We start from the raw sequence: 20633 nt of genomic DNA, 5'->3' as shown, positions 1-20633 counted from the left end.
AATTTAGAGGATGAATTAAATGGCTTTGCAATGGAAGTGTAGAGACTCTGGGCCACTGCTTTCGTGGATAACTTTTAGATCGTTTCAAGGTAGAAAGACACTTCTTAAAAACCATTTTATCCATCAGAAGCGTGAGAGATTTTTATTCTATGCCTTATAGATCAAATTGTCCCGAGGTTGGGCAAGAGAGAGTTGCCGCATGCTTATTTAACTGCAAGAAACTCCAAAACTTTTCTGTGTGCTTCTCTTAAAACACCACTGTTCTATATCCTGAGTCTTGTCTAAACCACATCAAATGGAATCTTTAGGCCATTTAAAGCTTCTGTGGACTTGAACCCAGAAACGGACTAACGTTTTTACTAGGAGCTCCCAACTTGGGGATACTTGCCTGAGGGTTTCTCTTCTCTGCTTTCTGTCACCATTCTTATGCCTTTCATTTCTGTATAAGTCCGTGATTAGGAATTATCACTAAGGACTGACAATTTATGAAAGATAGCCTCCAAAATAACCAATCATATGTGTGCAAGGCTCATTGTTTATGCATTCTTCTAATAGGGTTATTGTTTTCTTTCAAATAACCTTTCTATTAACTAGGGTTTCAGTCTAGCTTCAGTGTCAGCTGCTCAAGGTTGCCTTGAATTAAGAATTTGACAGAAGAACATCTATCAACTTAAATTTATTTGCATTTTATGCATGCTTTAAAAAGACCATATAGGCATATAATTAAATCTTTCTTAAACTGTTTACAGTGTTTGGATTCTAGCCTATATACAAGTTTCTCCTAAAGTCTCTTCCATTTTGTGGTAGTTAGATAAACCAGCTAAGCCTCCACTGCTGATTTCTCACCAATATTGGTAAACTTTTTCAGAATTTAAATCCACCTAAAGTAATCAATAGACATTAATAACTATCCTTTCTTTTAAATACCAGGGTCTACAATGCCTTGGTGGATGCAAAAGCAGAGAGGTCAGATCCATCTCCTGGCTGGGCGACATTTTGCGTCACTGATCCAACCCTTAAAGGGAGCCAGCTGTCTTACCTGGGATCCATGGATGAGTTTCACAGGGTATTCTGTGAATGTCCTAAAATTCAGTGCAAGTGTTTCCTATGTGAGAGTGTATATGGATTTTCACTTAAATTTTACCAAAAGAAGTCCCTTGGGTTCTGCAGGCAGAGTGCTTGAATTTATATCCCAATTCACCACTTGGCTGCATGACTTTGAACAAATTACTTAACCTCTCTCAGCTTCAATATTCTCAAAATTGCAGGAATGATCTTACAGGGCTGCTGTGAAAATTAAACGTGAGGATTTTATGGGCATGTGAGGCGCCCCGTAATGCAGTGGCAGGCACTTAGTAAACACTTGCTAAATGTTAGTAATTACCATCATGTTCTCAAAGGAATTTGCAACCACCAAAATTTAAGAGCCACTGACCTAAGGCACTTTTAGAATTATACTTTAAAGAAAAAAAATCGGTTCTTGAGTTGAGAAGTCACACTCAAACCTAATTCTAACAGAATATCCATTAGCAAAACATAGAGCTGCATACTCATAATGAGGGAGATAGGCCTGGTAAATGGCTCTGAGAATGTGGAAGGCCAATTTGTGGTGTTCTTCCATGGGAGAAAAAGGATCTACCTTGTCCTGGGTTAGCCCCCAAATGAAACACTGTCAGTCTGCACTGGACTGCTGTACCATCCAAGTTCCTCTTGAAACTTTGAAACAAACTTTCAAGGCCAACAGCTTAAATTGCAACTCTGCATTTGCGGATGCTCTCTCTGCACTGTCTTCTTTAATTAGCGTGGAAGTCAAAGTTACAAAAGCATCGAGATTCTGCATATCTTTTAATGAAAGATAAAACAACAATATAAACATACACAAATTTACAGAGAAGGGATCAACTTTAATACATTTGGAGTAAAATGTGTTTCTTATTTAAATATGGTATAAAAATAAATGCAAGAAACATTAACCGAGAGTGTATAGACAGCAGAGAAAGACAGGAGGTTGTTTCTGACTGTGAATACATCGGTGAAATGAAAACTTCTCTGCTAATTTATCGTTTAATAAATGTGAAGCCATATGTATACTTATTGATATATGCTTTTTTCTTTTACACTTCTTCCAGGTTGTGACGGACTGAATTTTCAGTGCACAGTGTCTAGCAGAAGCTTTAAGAGAAAGAGAGAGGGGGTGGGGGTGGGGAAAGGTCTACTTCACTTGAACTTATTAAAAAGGAAAAGACACAGATCCAGCTTAGTACAAGGAGGAAGTAAGCAGACAACATTTTGAAATGGAGGCATTGAGATGGTAGAGTTCCTTGGAGATGACAATCCCTTAATGCACACAAAGAAAGAACAATTCAGGTCCTTTGCTCATGCAACATCTTGGTCTAATGTCCTTTGCTCCGGGTAACAACATAGAGCTACAAAGTATATGCAATGACTCCAGTCTGCTTCCATGCTACAAGATGATCCTTTTAGTAAGACTGAACAAGGCTTGTTAACCTCTTTGATGTGAGAGATTTCCCCTGAGGAAAAAATATAAAACAAGGAAAGAATAAAGAAAACAGAGTCTGATCACTGAAAACCTGCTTACAAGTAGCATCTATTTATTGCAGCGGATTTTTGCACAAGGGTCAACACAGAACCCTTTAGGTATACCTTAATTCAAACTTCATCACCAACTTCCCTCCCTCCCTCCGCCAACACATCAAACAAAATGATCCTCCCTCCTTCCACCCTCCCACCCATCCCACCCACTTCCTCCCCACTGCAAACAGACTGATGGGTTCACAGCACAGATTAGCAAATCATAAAACATGTCCATAAACGTTCCATCGAGGCTTAGCAAGGATGCAACACCTAGGTTCGTGACTGGTTATAAACATGTTACAACAAACCTTAGTAAACCGCTCTGAAAGGTAGCAATGTGAGTGCATTCTTGTTCAATTGCTGGAATTAGAGCTGCATTTATAAACAGCTAGGTATGCAGGGGGTATGATTTAATTAAGTAAAATGCATTTTGAAGGTGTGATTGGTGGAAACTCAAGACTGAGTTTTCACATCCCATATAATCATGGAGAAAAAGGCGCCAATTTTACATCTAGAGATAAAAGTCTCTTTGCTCCCTACTTCAAATTGTAGACATCTCTGTCCTTTCCCATCTGATTTCCTCCAACCCCAGCCCCAGAAAATCCTATATTTTCTGATTTTACAAATTGTATTAATACCTGGAGTACATATTCATTTTTTGGAAATCTTGAAAGCTAACACTGTCTCTATTAATACAAGTACCCTAGAGAGATAAGAACTTTTAAATTTCTTACAGGAATAGCAGATTGTCAATTGCTAATTTCTGTTTCATCTCTCATTTTATATGTTCTAGTATAAAAATAAGATAGTCTACTTATTGAATGAAATTTGTATTTCTCAGAGGATAAAATAATAAAGGAAAATCAAAAGATCTTTTGAGAAACACAATGTGTTAGTAATAAATTAATCACAGCAATAGTGTTGATTTGCTACCTGATGTGGCTCAGAGTTTGATGAAAGGGTGGTGTCCTGTGGGCCACACTAAGAATCATCATCTGTGGCCACACTTTGGGAAAAGGACAATATGTTTAAGATGTGATTAATAATTTCAAAATCAAGCTTTCTTTACACAGTGTACAGTAACTTACAAGGGCCCTTTTGCTGACCTGAATAGCAGCAATGAAAACCAAGCATCATTTCCCGTTAATTGCGGAAAAGCATTCAAGACTTAGCTCTCAGCAACTGACAGTAGAAGATGCAAAGTCTAGCAAAGGTCTTTCTCACTTGGCTATGCTTTGGTCACTTTATGGGAGGAAAAATAATAAAAGAAAAAGCAGTTTGTTAACAAGACACCCTACTTTACATTATATACAAAATATCTTTTGCTTCTTCTTGTCATCACTTCTGTGCCTGTTTCATAATCCATAAAATGAGGATAATAATAGTGCCACCTTTAAGAGGCTTTTCTGAAGAATAATGCAAGTACATTTCTTAAAACTACCCTTGGAACACTTGACGTATCCAGCGTATGTTGGCTATTACCTTACTATATTATTACCATTATTATTATTGTTATATGCTTTTATCAGGACACTGAGATTCAAAGTCACTATACTGACTGTGGAGGGCAGGAAATTGCTTATGAATTGGAAGCTGAAATTATACTGCTTTTCCACCGCAAACCTGGGCAATAGGTTGATCAAATAATGTTGGAATCAAAAAACTACTTTTCTATATTTGAAGACTATGCAATTTCCTATATTTATTACTGTGTTCTTGTGTGCTGTTAATGTAAATGTATATATGTGAGCACATATATTTCTTCCGAGGCTGAATAATGTATTTTTAAAAAGTGCGTACTGTTTTTAATGACATTTGTGGGACAGAGAGAACTACATATCGGCTGAGGCATAAGAGTAAGTTCTCATATAGTAGAGGAGGAGGGGAAAGATGCTAACATAAAACTATTTTTTTAACTACAGATTAATGTGATTTAGTAGAAACTATTGGGAAGGAGAACGAAATGGTTACATTGAAACAGGAAGCCGTTTGAAACTTAGATGTAATTACTTTTGTTTGGACTGTGAAACTGTCATCTTTGTAAATGCAATAAATAGCAACATGGTTCTCTTTCTACTTTTTTTTTTCTTCCAAATATCCTGGAAGCTCTCAGTACTTGGGCTTCATTAAAAACAGGGTGAGGGGGCCAGCCCAGAGGTGCAGCAGTTAGGTTCGCAGGTTCTGCTTCGGCCTCCCAGGGTACGCTGGTTCAGATCCCGGTTGTGGACTTAGGCACTGTTTGTCAAGCCATGCTGTGGCGGGCATCCCACATATGAAGTACAGGAAGATGGGCATGGATGTGAGCTCAGGGCCATTCTCTCTCAAAAAACAAAAACAAAACAAAATGGGGTGAGGTACAAGTTTAGCTTGACAGGCTGTTGTCCCAAGAGAGAATTCAAAAACACTCATTCATGGAAATCCCTAGAAAAACACAGGCCTACAGTAAACCTGTGGGTTTGTGATAATAGAAAAACAGATGAACAGAAATGGGAAAATGTATGCATACATCTTAATATAATCACACAATGAAACACTTTGTGTGATATAGACATCAAATACGTAACAGGAATACTCTGCGTATTGAGACAATGAAAAGGCTTTTTGGTTACAACTAACAGTAAGCAGAACTTAAGTGTCCCACTTTGGGGTCAAAGCAAACAGCACAGATGCCCAACCAGTCATCTAGATCTGAAGATCTAATCACTTGGATCATATCTGCAGATAGATCCTGTGCAAATGCTGCTTTGCTCATAAACCGGAAAGAAAAATACGTAGGATCTATTCTAGTGCACAAAGAAATATTGGTTGTTCCTTCTATTGGAAATTCCGAGATTAAAACGAACACTGATCTTTTCTCATCATAGGAAAGGACATATTTGTGTGTCAGTCATTTTGGAACCATCTCTCTCAGGGCAGCTCCTTGCAGGCTGTATGGGATCAGCCTCTGCCAATTATCTTTTCATAATTTTTCCAAGTTGAAGAATCTGAGATATTTTTATAGCTAAGTTGTAAAATCTTAATTCTGGAAACTAAAGGGCTCAAAAAAAACACTTACCAATAGCAATTTTTACCAAAATGCTTACAATTGAATTCTGTATGAATGATACTTATTTTTAACCAAACAACTACATATGTGTTATGTGCTTTATATCCATTCTTGTCAGATTCTGAAAGGAAATAGATTACATTGGAAACAGGAAGCCGTAGAGAAAGGCAAAGACAGAAACTCAGAAGAAAATGAAACAAACTCAAGATCCTAAGAGATTTTATAGTATCTAGTTAACGGACAATATGCTAGAAAAAGAAGCACATAATCATTTTCAGGACAAAATAAACCTCAGACTTTAGCTGGTACCTAAGCAAACACAGAGCATCTACCTAATCTATAATATAGTTATCCTGTCAACAAGGAGAGCTTTCTAGTGTCTCACAACAAGACTTCTCCTCCGCCAAACTAGTTCCTTCCCGTCTTAAATGCTGTGAAGAGATTTTGCTATAATTAGGAAAATAAACCCCCCAAACAACCTAGTGTTTGTTCTTTGCTTTTCCAAGTTAACTGTCGATAGTTATGAATTTTGCCTGATTTTTAAAACCATTCTTGGTCTTCAAGTCGTCACACGAAGTTGACAATAAGGAGCCGAGCGTCAGTGGAAATGGACAGGACGGCCAGGCTCTGGGCTCCAGTCTGAGCCCTGGGGCATTAGGGAGAGGGGCAAATTCCACATTCCTGCAGACACGAGTCTATAGAGGACAAGAGAGGAGCTATGCTCGCTTGGCTAAGCCCACTTGCTCTATTACTGCTGTAAAATCACGCAGCAGTCTTTCCCGTTCCATGGGACACTAAACAGACCGAGGAGAAATGAAGGGGTCGAATTTTAGAAGATAGGCATGAAAGAGCTTCAAGAGAAGAGTGGAGGGCTATCCACATTTTTAGACTCAAAAAAAAGAAGTTAACCTCTTAACTCTCGCTATTCCCTTACAGATCCTACTTGTCTGTTCCCTGTCGTTCCCTCCTAGTCTCTCCCAAAAGTCGCTGTAGACTCAGAAGTACATTCTAGAATGCTTCATAGGCTCCAGAGGCCATGGTGAGGGACTGGGAACAAGAAAGAGCAAATCTTGTCATTGCCTTTCCACTGGTGTGTGTGAACCAGTCGTCTGACCAGATGCCCAGCTCCACAGCTATGTAACTGCAAAGAGCTGACGGTGTGTGGTAATGAGATGCTGCTGGACCAGAGAGAGGGTATGCTCTTAGGAGAGGCTAAAGGCTAAAATGTCCCGATTTCATTTATAAATAAAAATACCCTTGCCAGGATTTCAAAATCCTTCATAACCTGGCTTCCCTGGCCTTTCAAAGTCCTCACTGTCTGGGGCCGGCCCTGTGGCCGAGTGGTCAGGTTTGTGTGCTCCACTTCTGGGCCCCAGGCTTCACTGGTTCTGACCCTGGGTGCGGACATAGCACCGCTCATCAGACGACGCTGAGGTGGCATCCCACATAGCACAATCAGAAGACACACAACTAAGATATACAACTATGTACTAGGGGGCTTTGGGGAGAAGAAGAAAAAAAAAAAAGAGGAAGATTGGCAACAAATGTTAGCTCAGGTGCCAATCTTTTAAAAAAAAAAAACCAAACAAAAAATCCCCACAAAGTGCCTACTGTCCTCCGCACCATGGTTCTTTGGCTGGCCTTTGCACCTGCGCTCTCAGTTTGGCTCACCCATCCAGGCATCTACGGTTGGATCCTACTCATTCTTCACAGATGAACTTCCCACCCACGTCATTGTTGAAACCTTCTAACTGCCCCCTAGACTCCGCTGCCGCTTCCCTCTCTGGATGCTGGGTGGAATCAGCACTCTCGCAGTGACGTGCCGTCTTGTGTTGCTCTCTCAGTCACCTGGCTTGGTGAAGCAATTGATAGCTGTTGAAACAACTTAATAACATAGAAGTCCCCAAACACACACTTGATTCTTTGCGTGAGTGGAATTCCTCGGCTGGAGATCACATTTTAACAATAAATTTCTAGAGATCAGGATAATAAGATTCGAATGTCTTGGGATAGGTAACTTTTACCTTGGGGGAGGGGAGGCACCTTGGGTGAGGAATGGGGACACGGGTCATACCCTAAATATTATCGAATTAACTGGCTGGAATCTGGGTCTTTTTACTTCTTATTTGGCCCCGGTTGTTTCTATCAAGAAAACTAACTGGGAAGGTGCTAAGAAGGTGCTAGGCTGAGTTTGGAAAACGAAGTCAGCTCTCTAGACAAACTTGCAGGTGAGTTTACTGAAACCCAGCGAATAATTTTAGCAAAATTGTGGAGAGTGTGAGTTTCTGGAAAGTTAACGATAAGCACAAATTGTTGGGATTTAAGTAAGAAACAATGAAAGAAAGAAGGAAGGAAGGAAGGCGGCTATGTAGCAGGTTTGGGAGCCAGTGTATTTAATGTTGAACACTGAAAAAAGTCTATTATTATGTACTAAAAAGAAATGGTTTACGATCATATTTAATTTAAGTACTCATTGCTAGCTTCCTGTGTGATTGAGAAAGAACAACTACAGCCAAATACTTTCAGTTTCTTAGTTAAAAATATTTTTCTAAAATAAAATTAGTGTATGTCCATTAGAGAAAATGAGGACAACATAGAAAAATGTAAAGAAATAAACATTACATGCAATATAGTTATTTACATACTAATAAATCTTTCTACTTTTACTACAAATTATACTTTTTTAAATTTGATTTTTTTACAAAAAAATTTTACTGTGTATAATATTATAGCTTATTATGAGTAACATGTTTATTGAAATGATTATATACTGACCAATTACCCATGTTACGTACATTTCTTCTAATGTTTTGTTCAATTCATCACATTAGTGGGTAAGGAAATCAATTTAGAAAGACACTACTAACATTAAGAAAAAAATTAAATGTTATAGAACAGATCAGAACATATCAGAGTGTGTTGCACACACATAATAACAAAATGTATTTTTCTGAAGTGTAACTTTTTATAGAAAATAAAAATACACATATAAATATACAAGTATAGACAAGCACAGTTTACATAATCACATAACGTATACACATGCACACAAAAACATATGTATTACTGTGTCAAATGTGAGTGGCAATAAAAATAAAGATGAAAGCCACTGCTCTGTAATTTAATTTTTAATAGCTGCATAATATTCCATCAGGTAGATATACCTTGAGGTATTTAAGAAATTCACAAATGTACGTTCAGATTTCCTTATGTTTGGCAGTTATACGATGCAATGAATATTCTTGTATGTGTGTGAACATCTGGGTTCTCTTAGGATTAAGTTATTAGAAGCTCAACTACTGATTGGAAGTGAAAGAAGATTTTAAAGCTTTTGATACATTCTGTAAAGTTCTGAGAAAAGTGATTAGCAATTTATACTTCTTTAATGTATAGAATCACCAATTTTCTAATCCCTTTTCCAACACTAGATATTATCATTTAAAAAATTACCTAGCCTATTTGGAAGAAAAATGTATTTTGTTGCTTCCTGAATTATACTTGGTTATTAATAAAATAACTTTCTTTTTGTTTTCTCATATATTTATCGACTATTTGCATTTCGTCTGTCAGAATGGTTGGAGCTCATTTAAAAAATTTTCAAGTTAAAATCTTGCTTGTTTTTCTAATGGCTTACTGCTCTTCTGATTGTTTGCAAAGAACTCCTCGTATAAGCTATATAAGATCCTTGTCACGTGCATGCTCATTTACTCCCTTGTAAAAATTGTTTGCCAGACTTGAGGATGGGAGGTGCCTTAAACAAACGTTCTTGGACTAAGTAAGGGTCCAGCAGTCTTTCATGGTATCTCTGTGGACAAGACAGGGAACGGTGAGGCTGCTAACCAAATCAACAAGGATCTTCCAGGTGTGCTGATTATGAGAGCAGTGGAGCTCTTCTTCCCTGCTCTGTTTGATGTTTTAATCCATAATTTGCATGATTCAACTGAGGGAATTGTGATAAAATGCATGCCTGATGCAAATCTGATAATCTTGATAAAAGACTGGGTAACAAAGAGAGACTCTAAAAAATGATGTAAAGCTATAACTCACAAAATAAAACTCAATAGAAAGAAGGATAAAGAACCAAACTCACACTAAAATGAATAAACCAACAATAAACCAAAAGCCTAGCAGGAAAAGACAAGATGAGGGAGATGTAATCTGAGCTCATGAGAAAAAAAATCTAGTTTTTAAACAATTTTAAGCCCAAAATGACTCTCCATTTTGACATGGCTGCTGTGCTGGGAACTGGGATGGGGAAGCTGATGGAATTTTCAGGCTGGATTGCCAACGTTACATGATCTGTGCTTTCTTTCCTGTTGGGAAGATGCTATTCCCAATCCATGCTGGTTGGGTCACATCTCAAGTATTGCGTTCAGTTACCGTTATGGAGGACTATTCATGAACTGGAGCAAATACAGGCAGAGAGCAGCAAAAACAGTGAAAGAAGATGAGACTATTAAGTGAGAGAACATTACGTGCCCACTTTCCTAGTGTATATCTCACTCAGATTTAATTTGATAGCAATTTTTAAGACCTCTTTACTTTTTCAAGTCTTTTTAAGTGTTCAGCTTAATTTTCATAGACGCTTCTTTTTCTTTTCATATTCAAATTTCAGCAGCTTATATAATATTTAGACAAATGTGTAATTGCTATCAATTCAAATGTGATAAACAGCTATGAGAGCCAATGCAATTGACTCTTAACCATATAATTCAGCTGGTGGTTGCGAAACCTGTGGACATAACTGGAGAGTAGCTTTCAGCTGTGACATTCAGTGTGCCCTTGGCATCTATCCAGGGACAGAGTGGGGAGAATTGGTTAGTCTAGAGCAGTGGTTTGCAAGTTGCGGTCTCAAAGCCAGCAGCATCAGCATCACCTGAGAATTGGTTTAAAATAAAAATTCTCAGACCTTACCAGAAAATTACTTAATTAGACTCTCTGAGAGGTGAAGTCCAGCAATCTGTGTTATAAGGAGCCCTCCAGGTGATTCTGCGGCTAAAGTGAGAACCACTGATCTTTCGTAAGGAGGCTCAGGTAGGAACGCCTCTACCTGGATCATGGTTCTTAAACTCTGCTGTTCTGAGGTGCTTGTAACCAATGCAAGTGATGGGAGAGGGGCAGAGAGAATGATTCTAACTCAGTTTATCTGAGATGAGGTCATGGAATCTGCATTTTCCAAGTCCCTGGTGATTTTGAGATATGAGACATGGGTGGTTGAACCTCGCAGAAAAACAGTCAACTAGAAATTTTGACTAAAGGAAATAAAAAGAAAACATGAGAAGAGTTGATGTAATCACTCCAATTAATTCGATCTTGTCTCGATCTAAAGGAATGTTTGTGTTATTCTGCCTGGCTCCAGGAGGCAGGACTACGATCGATACTTGGAAGTTACAGAAAAGTAGATTATGCTGAAAATAAGGAATACATTTCTAAAAGATAGAATGGACTGGCTCTGCAGTCTAAGGGCACCAGATCTCTGAAACTTATGAGCCGGCAAATGCTGGATGCCCAGTTGTCTTTGAGTCTACAGGAGAGACTCATGCAATGAGGTGGAGACTAGACTGGGGGATTGAGGCCTCTGAGTTCCTTTTCAATTCTGAGGCTCCAAAAAATTCATCACTCTCAATATCACCCAGAAGTACCTTGAGGACTTAACTTTTAAAATTAGAAAAGATAAAGACTTCCCAATAGTCTTTTCTTTCAGGTATTAGAACTATGATCCTCCTAGATATTAATATGTATAGTTCTGTGAACAGTCTTGATATTACAAGAACACTGCTTGTTACTCCCCTTGGTTACTCAGCCTTGTCTATTGAGTAATTTTTCTATTGCTGCTGAAGTACATGGGAAAAAAAGATGTTTAATATCAAAGTAAGTAAATCAGAATGATGTGACAAACTGAAAAACCAATAGCTGAGCTTTTCTTCTCCAGAAACTACAGTCAGTGCAGTTTAGAGATGGTGTTTGAAATTTCTCATAACTGCCACAAGCCTATTTTAATAACTCTCTACTAGTTGAAATTACAGGTATAATTATTATAGTTAAGATCGTCCGATGTTTGCTCCTGTTACCCTTAGATGCTGGCCATTGGAAAACAACAACGGCAGAAACAGCCATCAAAATATGATGCTCAAGGCGGGGATTTTGCCCAATCTGAGCCTGCTGCACGCTACCTGCCAAATGCCTAAGAAACGCAGCAAGGTGACTGTAGATACACACGTAACACATTTATGTCTATAAACATGTATGCTAAATTGCATCATCTAAATTGATGACGTCTACTGCCTAGCTATTTTAAATTGTCTATTTTAGTTTTACTGCCTCTAAGTACTTGCGTAAATTATGGAAAAGTAAAAATTGCCCTCATGGCTATCATCGGTATATAAATGGCTTTCTTTTCTGAAAAATGTTTCATAAAGGAAGGCTGATGAACACATATGATGTACATGTGGCTTCAGAATGGGTAAGAGAAAATGAGAAGTAGACGGTTCCGTGATAACATAGGGCTGCCTAGTAAGTGACCTCATATCTAGAAATAATTAACATATGAATTTACTTTTAGTGGAAATTAAATTTGGACATCATAATATAAGCCCAATCTTTATCAATTTAAGTTTCATTCATATTTTTCCTAGCAAAATGTAAAACAATTATAAAAGACTATGAAAATGTTTTGCCCTTAGACTGTTGATAAAATTCTATTTAACTCTAAATCTATTCAATCCTATTTAACTCAATGAGGTAATGAAGTAATTGCAATTGATGCTGAGACTAAGAGCTGACTGTTGGCAAGTTACTTTGCCAAACATTGTAGCGCAACATACATAAGCCCACACAGACATTTCCATACCTTCTTGCTTTACTCACCTACGAATTTGTACCCTGATACAAGATTCAGATCGTATTTGAGTAATACTTCAATTCACATATCTTCAAATAAAATCAAAGTGGTAGTGTACAATAGTGTATTAGCTATTATATAATGCCTACAATTCCTAACCGAGGCACTGGAAGTTTATTCTTCTATTATCAACTCTTCCAGCAAACTTGGTTCAAACTTGGCTCTAGCCTATATGTAAATTTGTTGTGTTGTGTCACTCTTCTTCACTTCCTCTATTTCACTGCCCAAGTTCTTGTCCTTATTATCTATCGTGAATCAATACAGTAGCCCCTGATCCTGGAAACATGTCTTTCTATCTCCAGGTTCTCCTAACTTGCCCTCCACCCTCATCTTGGGCATAGGTGATGAGAGCCTATTGTGTAAATCTAGAATACAAGCTATCTCCTTGATTACCTTCTTCTTCTTTTTTTTGGTGAGGAAGATTGGCCCTGAGCTAACATATGTTGCCAATCTTCCTCTTTTTTTCTTGAGGAAGATTGTCGCTGAGCTAACATCTATGCCAATATTCCTCTATTTTTTATGTGGGACACTGCCACAGCATGGCTTGATAAGTGGTGTGTGGGTCTACACCTGGGATCTGAACCTGCAAACCCTGGGCCGCTGAAGTGGAGTGTGCGAACTTAACCACTACATCACCGGGCCGGCCCCTTGATGATCTTCTTCTGTACTACACGCCTCTAACCAGAAACCTCCATGGGACTCCCTGCCTGGAACACAACTGAATTTGTCAAACCCTCGGACCCTCTTTCTGGTTCTATCTTTGTTCTTTCTCTCTCTCAGGGCTGGGTGCCCCAGCTATTTAGTAGACAGGTCTTTTCCGTGGGCCCTAACTCTTCTCCCTGCCTACTCTGTGCTGCTTTTAGAAAAACCATCATGACTTACATGAAGTAAGCTGGTGGGAAGTAAGTTCTGTTCACTGAACAAGTAACTTTTATGAGAAGATTGAGCCAACTTAGATGCACACATTAGTGGCACCCCCAACGTAGTTATTTCCGGTTACCTCTGTCCTCTCATAAGCTATAAGCTTCCTAAGAGTAGAGGCTATGTCTTATGACCTACATATTCTCAGATAGGGAGCAAAGTGCCCAACCCATAGTAGGCACTCAATAACCATTTTTTCTTGCATAAAACAATCTGGCAGTGCTGGGATTCATAGGTACTATTGGGTTAGAAACTTGTTACATGGAGCCCGCAAGATGGTCTCCAGCTGCACAGTCATCCAGGGCCTCATAGCCACTGGTGTAAACCCAATGTCTCGGGTACATCAGAACAGTATTTTGGAAAATGCTGTTGAAACTTCCACCCCTGGCATATGTGTCGGCAAGGGGAAGTTTCCCCTGGGGGAGGTCCACTCAGCAACCTCAAAACCTTCCATAGGAGCCCCTGGGGTTGTACTGGATGCTCTCTGGCCAACAACAACTATACAGTTCACAGCTTAGAGAACTCAAGTGGCAACTTAAGAACTAATGATGCTACTAGGAGAAATAGAGATGTATTGTCCAAACTAAATAGACTACATGGTCTGATACATTTCACACCATCGATTTACATCATGCTGCAGGGAACCTAAAATTGCTTTCTCAGGCGAGTTATCCCCACAAGCAGTTTCAATAAAACAAGATGGATAGCCTTATACGCCAACAACAAAATGATAAATGAGATGAGTTTCAGGTCCAGAAGAGAAGAAAGAGGAGAAAATAGTTCATCCTTGACCAGACTCACTTTATGTGTTTACTGGTAATATCCATGGTGAGGAGACCCAATGGCCTCTTCTAACATAGTTTCTCCACATAAATATACCTGTAATCTCAAGCAGTAAAATTACAGTACTCAGCCAGAAAAGAGCACGCAGAGTTCTCCTTAAGGTAAATTCACAGGTGCACACATACAAAATCAAAACCTTCGAACAATCTAGGAACTAGTGAAAACAATGATAAAAATGTAGCATATGAGTGGATCCTAGATCGCCAGGTCAATTTTCTCTACTGGCAGTATTCATGGTGCACAAACCCAGTGGCCAGTTTGTCAATTTTCTTTTTAGGTGCTCCAGGATCCTTTGCAATATAGCTTGTCTATGCTAATGTGCCTGTAAGCCCAAACAGCACAGTTTAAAGTGCTCAGCTCAATCCTAAGGAGAAATGATGTCCGGCCCAAAGGGGCACTCGAGGGATCTGCGTGAGCAGAATTGACACCACACTGCCCTGCTCCCAGCGTTGCTCCATGGCGGGTCTGGGACTGTGCTTCCCGAATCTGGAATCTGTATTGCACACAGGGTTACACTGGGTGGAGAGGGTGGCCTCAGTGTACAATCTTGGTGGTTGTCAGGGTATGTAAAGGAAATTTCATGTTAGATTTCACATTTAATTAAAACCAAGCTAAAAAATCATTTGACCAGGGACTAGAAACAATCCATAGCGTCTTTCACGCGTCTTAAAACAGCATAAGTCTCCAAAAAAGTAACTACAATTCTTTAAAGATTGAGGAGCACTTGGTAGAGGAGGCCTGCCAGTCACGTGTATCACAGTGGTTCTGCTAACCAGGAATCACAGTCTGATCCCTGCCGTCTGTGATGAGTTATCTTACACTCTAGAATATGCTTTTGTGTTAGGGAAAAAGTAAAGGTAAGAAAGAGAGAAATAGACACATGGACCCCTCTTCTTTCATAATATTGCATTCTGTTTAACCAAGCAATTCAATTTTTTATGAATATGTAGTGAGAAAAAAGTCAACATTTAATTTGAAGGATGTTTATCGCACTTTGATCTATAATGGCAATGAATGAATAAATAAATAAATAGGGGAAAACCTAAATGTCCATCAATAGAGGATTGGAAAAACACATTATGGGTGTATCCATTGAGAGGAATTTTGTGTAGTCAGTAAGTAAAATCATGCATTTAGAAGAATATGAAATGACCTGGAAGATATTTATGATGCCATTTAAGTACATCAAGCATGTTTGAAAAGCATGTTTAAGGTATAATCCCATTTTTAAAATATTTTATATATTTGTGCAAAGTGCTCATTGGAGCTACTTCTGGTTGAGATTATAGATGAAGAAACTGATGGTCAGTGGCTTAACTGATTTCTAAAAATTCAGATGGAAAGAAAGTGTGGGACTAGGTTTAAAATCTAAATATTAACATGCCAAGCTCCCAGGCCTGGGCTCTTTTTACCACATTTTGCTGCTTATGTAAAATCTGCATGAGATATATTAACTGGCAACACCATAATGGGCTTAGACAAAGAATTTAATTAGATTTAACCAAAAAGAACATTCTAAAAGAATTAAATATTGTATCTTTCTCATTTTTGACACTCAAATTATAGGATTTACATTTACCTTTGTTCTTACCAATATTTATTCTAATAAGTTACAGAGCTAACTACAAGATTGGTCAACTGATTTCAGAGCCAACACAGTCCTTCGGTTCAAATTTTCTCATAGAGTTTTCAAAACTTCTCCTGCAATTTGTTGCCGTTTCCAGAGCTTCCTCACAAGCCCAATGCACTAGCATAACTACCCCAGAGCAGAGGGGATGGGTCAGAGCAGAGGCGATGGGTCATCATATCTTTTCTGTTGATTCTGTTAAAGCTCTGCAGAGAACTGTCTTCACCGAAATAGGGTAAACTTTTCTCCAAAGAAGTTAGATTAGGTGAGTTCCCGGGAGTTCAACATTAACATTTTCTAATTTTATTTCTGCGTTTCTAGCCCAGAGCCAGGCTGATTTAATTTCCATGACACACAAATTAAGGAGAGGAGGTGAGTAACGCAGATGGCACTTGATTTATGAATTTTGATGGAAGGCATGGATGATCAACCCTCCTACCCTGTTTTTCCCCTTATTTCCTATCTGTCCTTCCTTAAGGTTTGTGTGGCAGGCAGGCGCTATGATAATTTAATGGTTGGAGAAATGGTGTCAGATAGGTGTCCATGGTGAGGAAAACGACTGTCTCAATTAGTACGGCATATGAACTTTGTCAAACAAGAATGAAGTCAATAAGAATAACACTTACAGGTGTGAGAGGACATAGCAACCCTTGAAAGACCTTAGGAGACTTCTCTGATGGCAAGAAAAATAAAGTAACAAAAGAGGAAATCACAGGAAATGAGATTTCTTAAGACAACAAGCCAAGGTGAAGGTATTACACAAATGTGAGTTATTCTTATCCCTCCAATGTTGGGCGTGATGGAAAGAAAATGAGTAATCTATAGACTAATGAATTTAAAGTCAGAAGACTTGGCTTCCAGTCCTGGCTCTAACACTCAACAACTGATGACAGTGGTGAAGTGGACTTGCCTCACTGTTTCCTCAATTTGCTCACTCTTAAAAGGGGGGTAACACCTGCCCACCTGCCTCCCAAGATTGTGAAGTACGTAAAACAACAGAACAAAATAAACAGAAAAGAATGGGTGTTCTTGGAACACTGTACAATGCCATGCAACTGTTAGCTGTTTATTCTAATTATTCTCTGAATAATTCTCTGCAAGAGTTTATTTAGTCTCAGTAACCAATGGAAGTTCCAACAGTGTTGGGAAGAGCTGTCTGGCAAAACACGTTTGACTCTTGTGTGAAACAAAGCAGCAATGCCATTTTTATAAGCCAGGTTGTAAAACTAACTTTGCTGGGACATGTAAATAAACTTCCCCAAATAGACACTAATTGGAAATGGACTTAGACCCCAGAGGAGGAGAGCATCCAGTGGCCAGGTTTATCTCGTACCAGTTGGAAGAATATCAAGAAGCAAGGTGATCAGTGGTGAGAGAAAGAACTTTTTGCGAACAAAATACATTTTGGGTTAGTGCCAGCTCCTTAACTAACTGTGTGACTCTAGGAAGATTATGTACACCCTCAGACCCTTCAGTTTTCTCACCTGTAAAATGGGTAAAATAATGGGTATAATAATACCACCTTGGAGGGGTGGCTTAAATTAACTTAGATAATATGAAGTGCCCAGTGCAGAGCCTGTACATGGCAGACACTCGATGAATGTGAGTCCTTATCATCTCACTTTTCCCAGTTCCTTTCCCGGTTTACATACTTGTTTACCTATATTTTTCCTCTTCCACTTTTTTCTTGAATACTCTCTTGTAGCCTCCCTATATTCACCAGAACAACCTGCACATAGGACTCCTTTAAAATGTTTATTTAAACTCCATCTTTTCTCCATTCTGTCTTTCTGCTTATAATAAAAGCATCCATTTTTTACCTTGTGTTAAAATTATTTTATTTATCCTGTAAAGATATCCCATAAAATTTATTATGTAAGTACTTAAAATGCCTAACACAACCGCTGACCCTAAAAGTAACCGTGACCTGGAGAAAGGCTGAACCAAGGGGAAATAAAAAAGAAACGAGAAAAGAAAGTTGAAGGGAACTTTAAATAGAAACAAACCATCCTAAGATTTAATGATGTATGGTATATTAATTTTGATTTTTGTATATAAGTAAATTTCAGGGTGGAAATTTACTTCTCAGGACAAATAAATAAATGTATCACTTGTAATCTATTGAGCTCTCTGATCTCAATTTCCTTACTCCATTTCTTTACAGTACTATCAAAACAAAGCATTCAATGAAAAATATTGCTTTTCATTATCCTGGATGGGAAAGGATTAACCCTAACCAGTTGTGTCTGAAGGTTATCGGAAATATATTAGTATGTTGTGTGTATATATCTGTGCACGTATAAATGATACTCAGCTTCTTCAGTAACTCTAGGCTTTTTCCCCCTTCTCCTTAAAATGATGGTTGCCTTTCTTGGCCTAGAGTAATCCTATTTACCCAACTAAGTGTAACTTCCTCTGGGAATTCTCACCTTACCCATGTGATAGGTATTCCTCTGGAAATTCTCACTTTACCCTCCCTACCCTAACACCAAGTAGAAATAGTTTATCCTTTTCCTGTGCATTATAACACTTTGTTGACACCATTAGGTACCTTAGCAATTAAGGTCTATACCTTCTACATGTTCCTGAGACATAGCGCGATCTCTGGAATACAGTTGGTACTTGAGGTACGAATTTTGATTGGAGGTACAGATGATTAATCCTCTCTTCCCCTTATTTCCTATTGATCTTTCCTTAAAGTTGACAGTGTGCGTCAACGTGGGGCTATTTTAAGAGTTGGGCAAGTTGGTCAGATTTGGGGATGGTGTTGGAGGAAAGACAATGATTTTGCTTCCCCTTTCCATCTTCCTTAAGTTGCATTATTATTTTTAACTATATCACAGAAGTTTCCACTCCAATTTCAAGAATAATATTTTGTCAGCATTGTGTTAGAAAGGGTTGAGTTTGAAACAATTCTTAAACAGTGCACAGAGCACTGTGCAATATCCTATGGCCATTTTCTCCAGTAAAATCTTGGAGCATTTCTTTGACATTGTCATGACCATGGTGACTTATGAGGCATGTTTAGGAAAATTTCATATTAAAGTTCAGAGATTCCAATAGAGGCAGCCAAAATTTTGTGGAGTTTATAGTGTGATTAATTCCTGGAGTCTTTCATTTTCCAGCTCTTTAATTTGTGCAATCACATTGAACATTCAAAGTATATACTGCTTTTGAAAGTCTTTCAAATACTCTGCGCACAGTCACAACTGGCAATTCATAAATAGAACTGATTAACATTCCCCACCACAAGGATCCTTGAAGGAAACTAAAACCAAAAACCATATCTTCGTTGAATCCAATTTGCTTACATTTCAACACACATAACTCCACTTAACTGGCCATCACAGCAAAAGCCACAACATACACACACACACAGCAGCATGGAGCTAACCACACAACTCAACAGACAATGCAGACGAACTTGAGTATAAACCAAGATTTTTCTACCTCTTTTCATAACAGGTTAGTGCTGGCCCTCAGTGTTGGTGTACAGTTTTTATGGCATGGGAAAATAGGGATGTTTCTGCCCTATAAAATAAATGTGTTGAAGTCTTTAGTTTGAGCTTATGCAATGTCAGAAAGTTCCAAAGGCACTGCCACAATACAGAAAAATAAAAGAATTCCACAAACAGATATATCACCAAAACACATGGCAAGATACTAAGAAAACAGCGGTAGGTAAACTACTGTTTCCCCAGATGGGAATAGTTTTTCAACACCTTCCTGAAAAATAAAGAAGAGAGGCATGCTAGTGGGTCTGTGGTGGGGCACAGCTTCTCACCGACCACCATTCATACCAAGTCTTTGTCTTTAAACTGCTCAATAGGTCAGTGTCACCCTGCAGAAGCAGAAAGCACAGAACCCCCATTGTTCCGAATCTTCTAAGCCTTAGGAAGAGCTAAGGGAAAGAGCATAGAAACGCATGCACTATCTTTAATAAAGAAAGGGATACAGAGAATAAAAATGAAAATATAAAAAATAATTTCTTCATTTTATATATCGTAATATACACTTCTTTCCAAACTTTAGTTTGATACATGTAGTTTTTCACGTATAACATCTTTTTTATCTACTCTATAAAAGGTGGGGACAAAAAGATAAGTAGGAAGCACGAAGTTCTGAATTTGAATAAAGGCAGTACCTTCGCTGTTACGTCAAAGGATGCAAGGTGGGCTATGGGGCTAGAAACTGGGAAACTTTCCCAGTTGGACTTAATGATTCCTAATTCCTCAGAAAGTAAAACTTACCACATTCTGTGCAAATTTCTCAAGAGATGTTCTGCGATCCATTGAGTGTCCCGACTTACATGTGTGGGGTGGGGTCAGACAAAGGGAAATAGGGAACATTAAAAAAAAAAAAAAAAGAAAGCGAGGAAAACAGAGCAGAGAAAGAAAAAGACAGGATGATGAAATGATGCAACACAAATCCATGTTCTGCATCATGGGGACCACGAAGGCAGGAGAGTCCCAGGGAAGGCTCCTGGCACAGGACATGGGCTCTGTTTTCATTAGTGCTTTTATTTTTATTTTATTTTACTTTTTGAGGAAGATCAGCCCTGAGCTAACATCTGCTGCTAATTCTCCTCTTTTTGCTGAGGAAGACTGGCCCTGAGCTAACATCCGTGCCCATCTTCCTCTACTTTATATATGGGACACCTATTACAGCATGGCTTGTCAAACGGTGCCACGTCCACACCC

At 38.6% G+C, this 20633-nt stretch overlaps 1 protein-coding gene across 9 annotated transcripts in view; it reads right to left on the bottom strand.

The window, feature by feature from the left end:
• Positions 1-1828: 1828 nt before the first annotated feature.
• The window catches only part of RGS7 (regulator of G protein signaling 7), a 487753-nt gene continuing 468948 nt past the window's right edge, over positions 1829-20633 (bottom strand). For 5 of the 9 annotated variants that reach the window (XM_023632432.2, XM_023632435.2, XM_070256054.1 and 2 more), the window contains 2 exons: positions 19384-19464; positions 1829-2531 (listed from right to left, as the gene is read on the bottom strand). In XM_023632432.2, the coding sequence (XP_023488200.1) occupies positions 19390-19464 (75 nt within the window). In that variant the 3' untranslated portion in view covers positions 1829-2531; positions 19384-19389. The remainder of the gene's footprint in view (positions 2532-19383; positions 19465-20633) is intronic. The other 4 variants (XM_023632434.2, XM_070256053.1, XM_070256055.1 and 1 more) reach the window with 1 other exon arrangement.

This window comes from Equus caballus, chromosome 30 (genome assembly GCF_041296265.1).
Source record: "Equus caballus isolate H_3958 breed thoroughbred chromosome 30, TB-T2T, whole genome shotgun sequence".
Classification (NCBI taxonomy): domain Eukaryota; kingdom Metazoa; phylum Chordata; class Mammalia; order Perissodactyla; family Equidae; genus Equus; species Equus caballus.
This window is presented reverse-complemented; position numbering and strand designations above follow the sequence as displayed.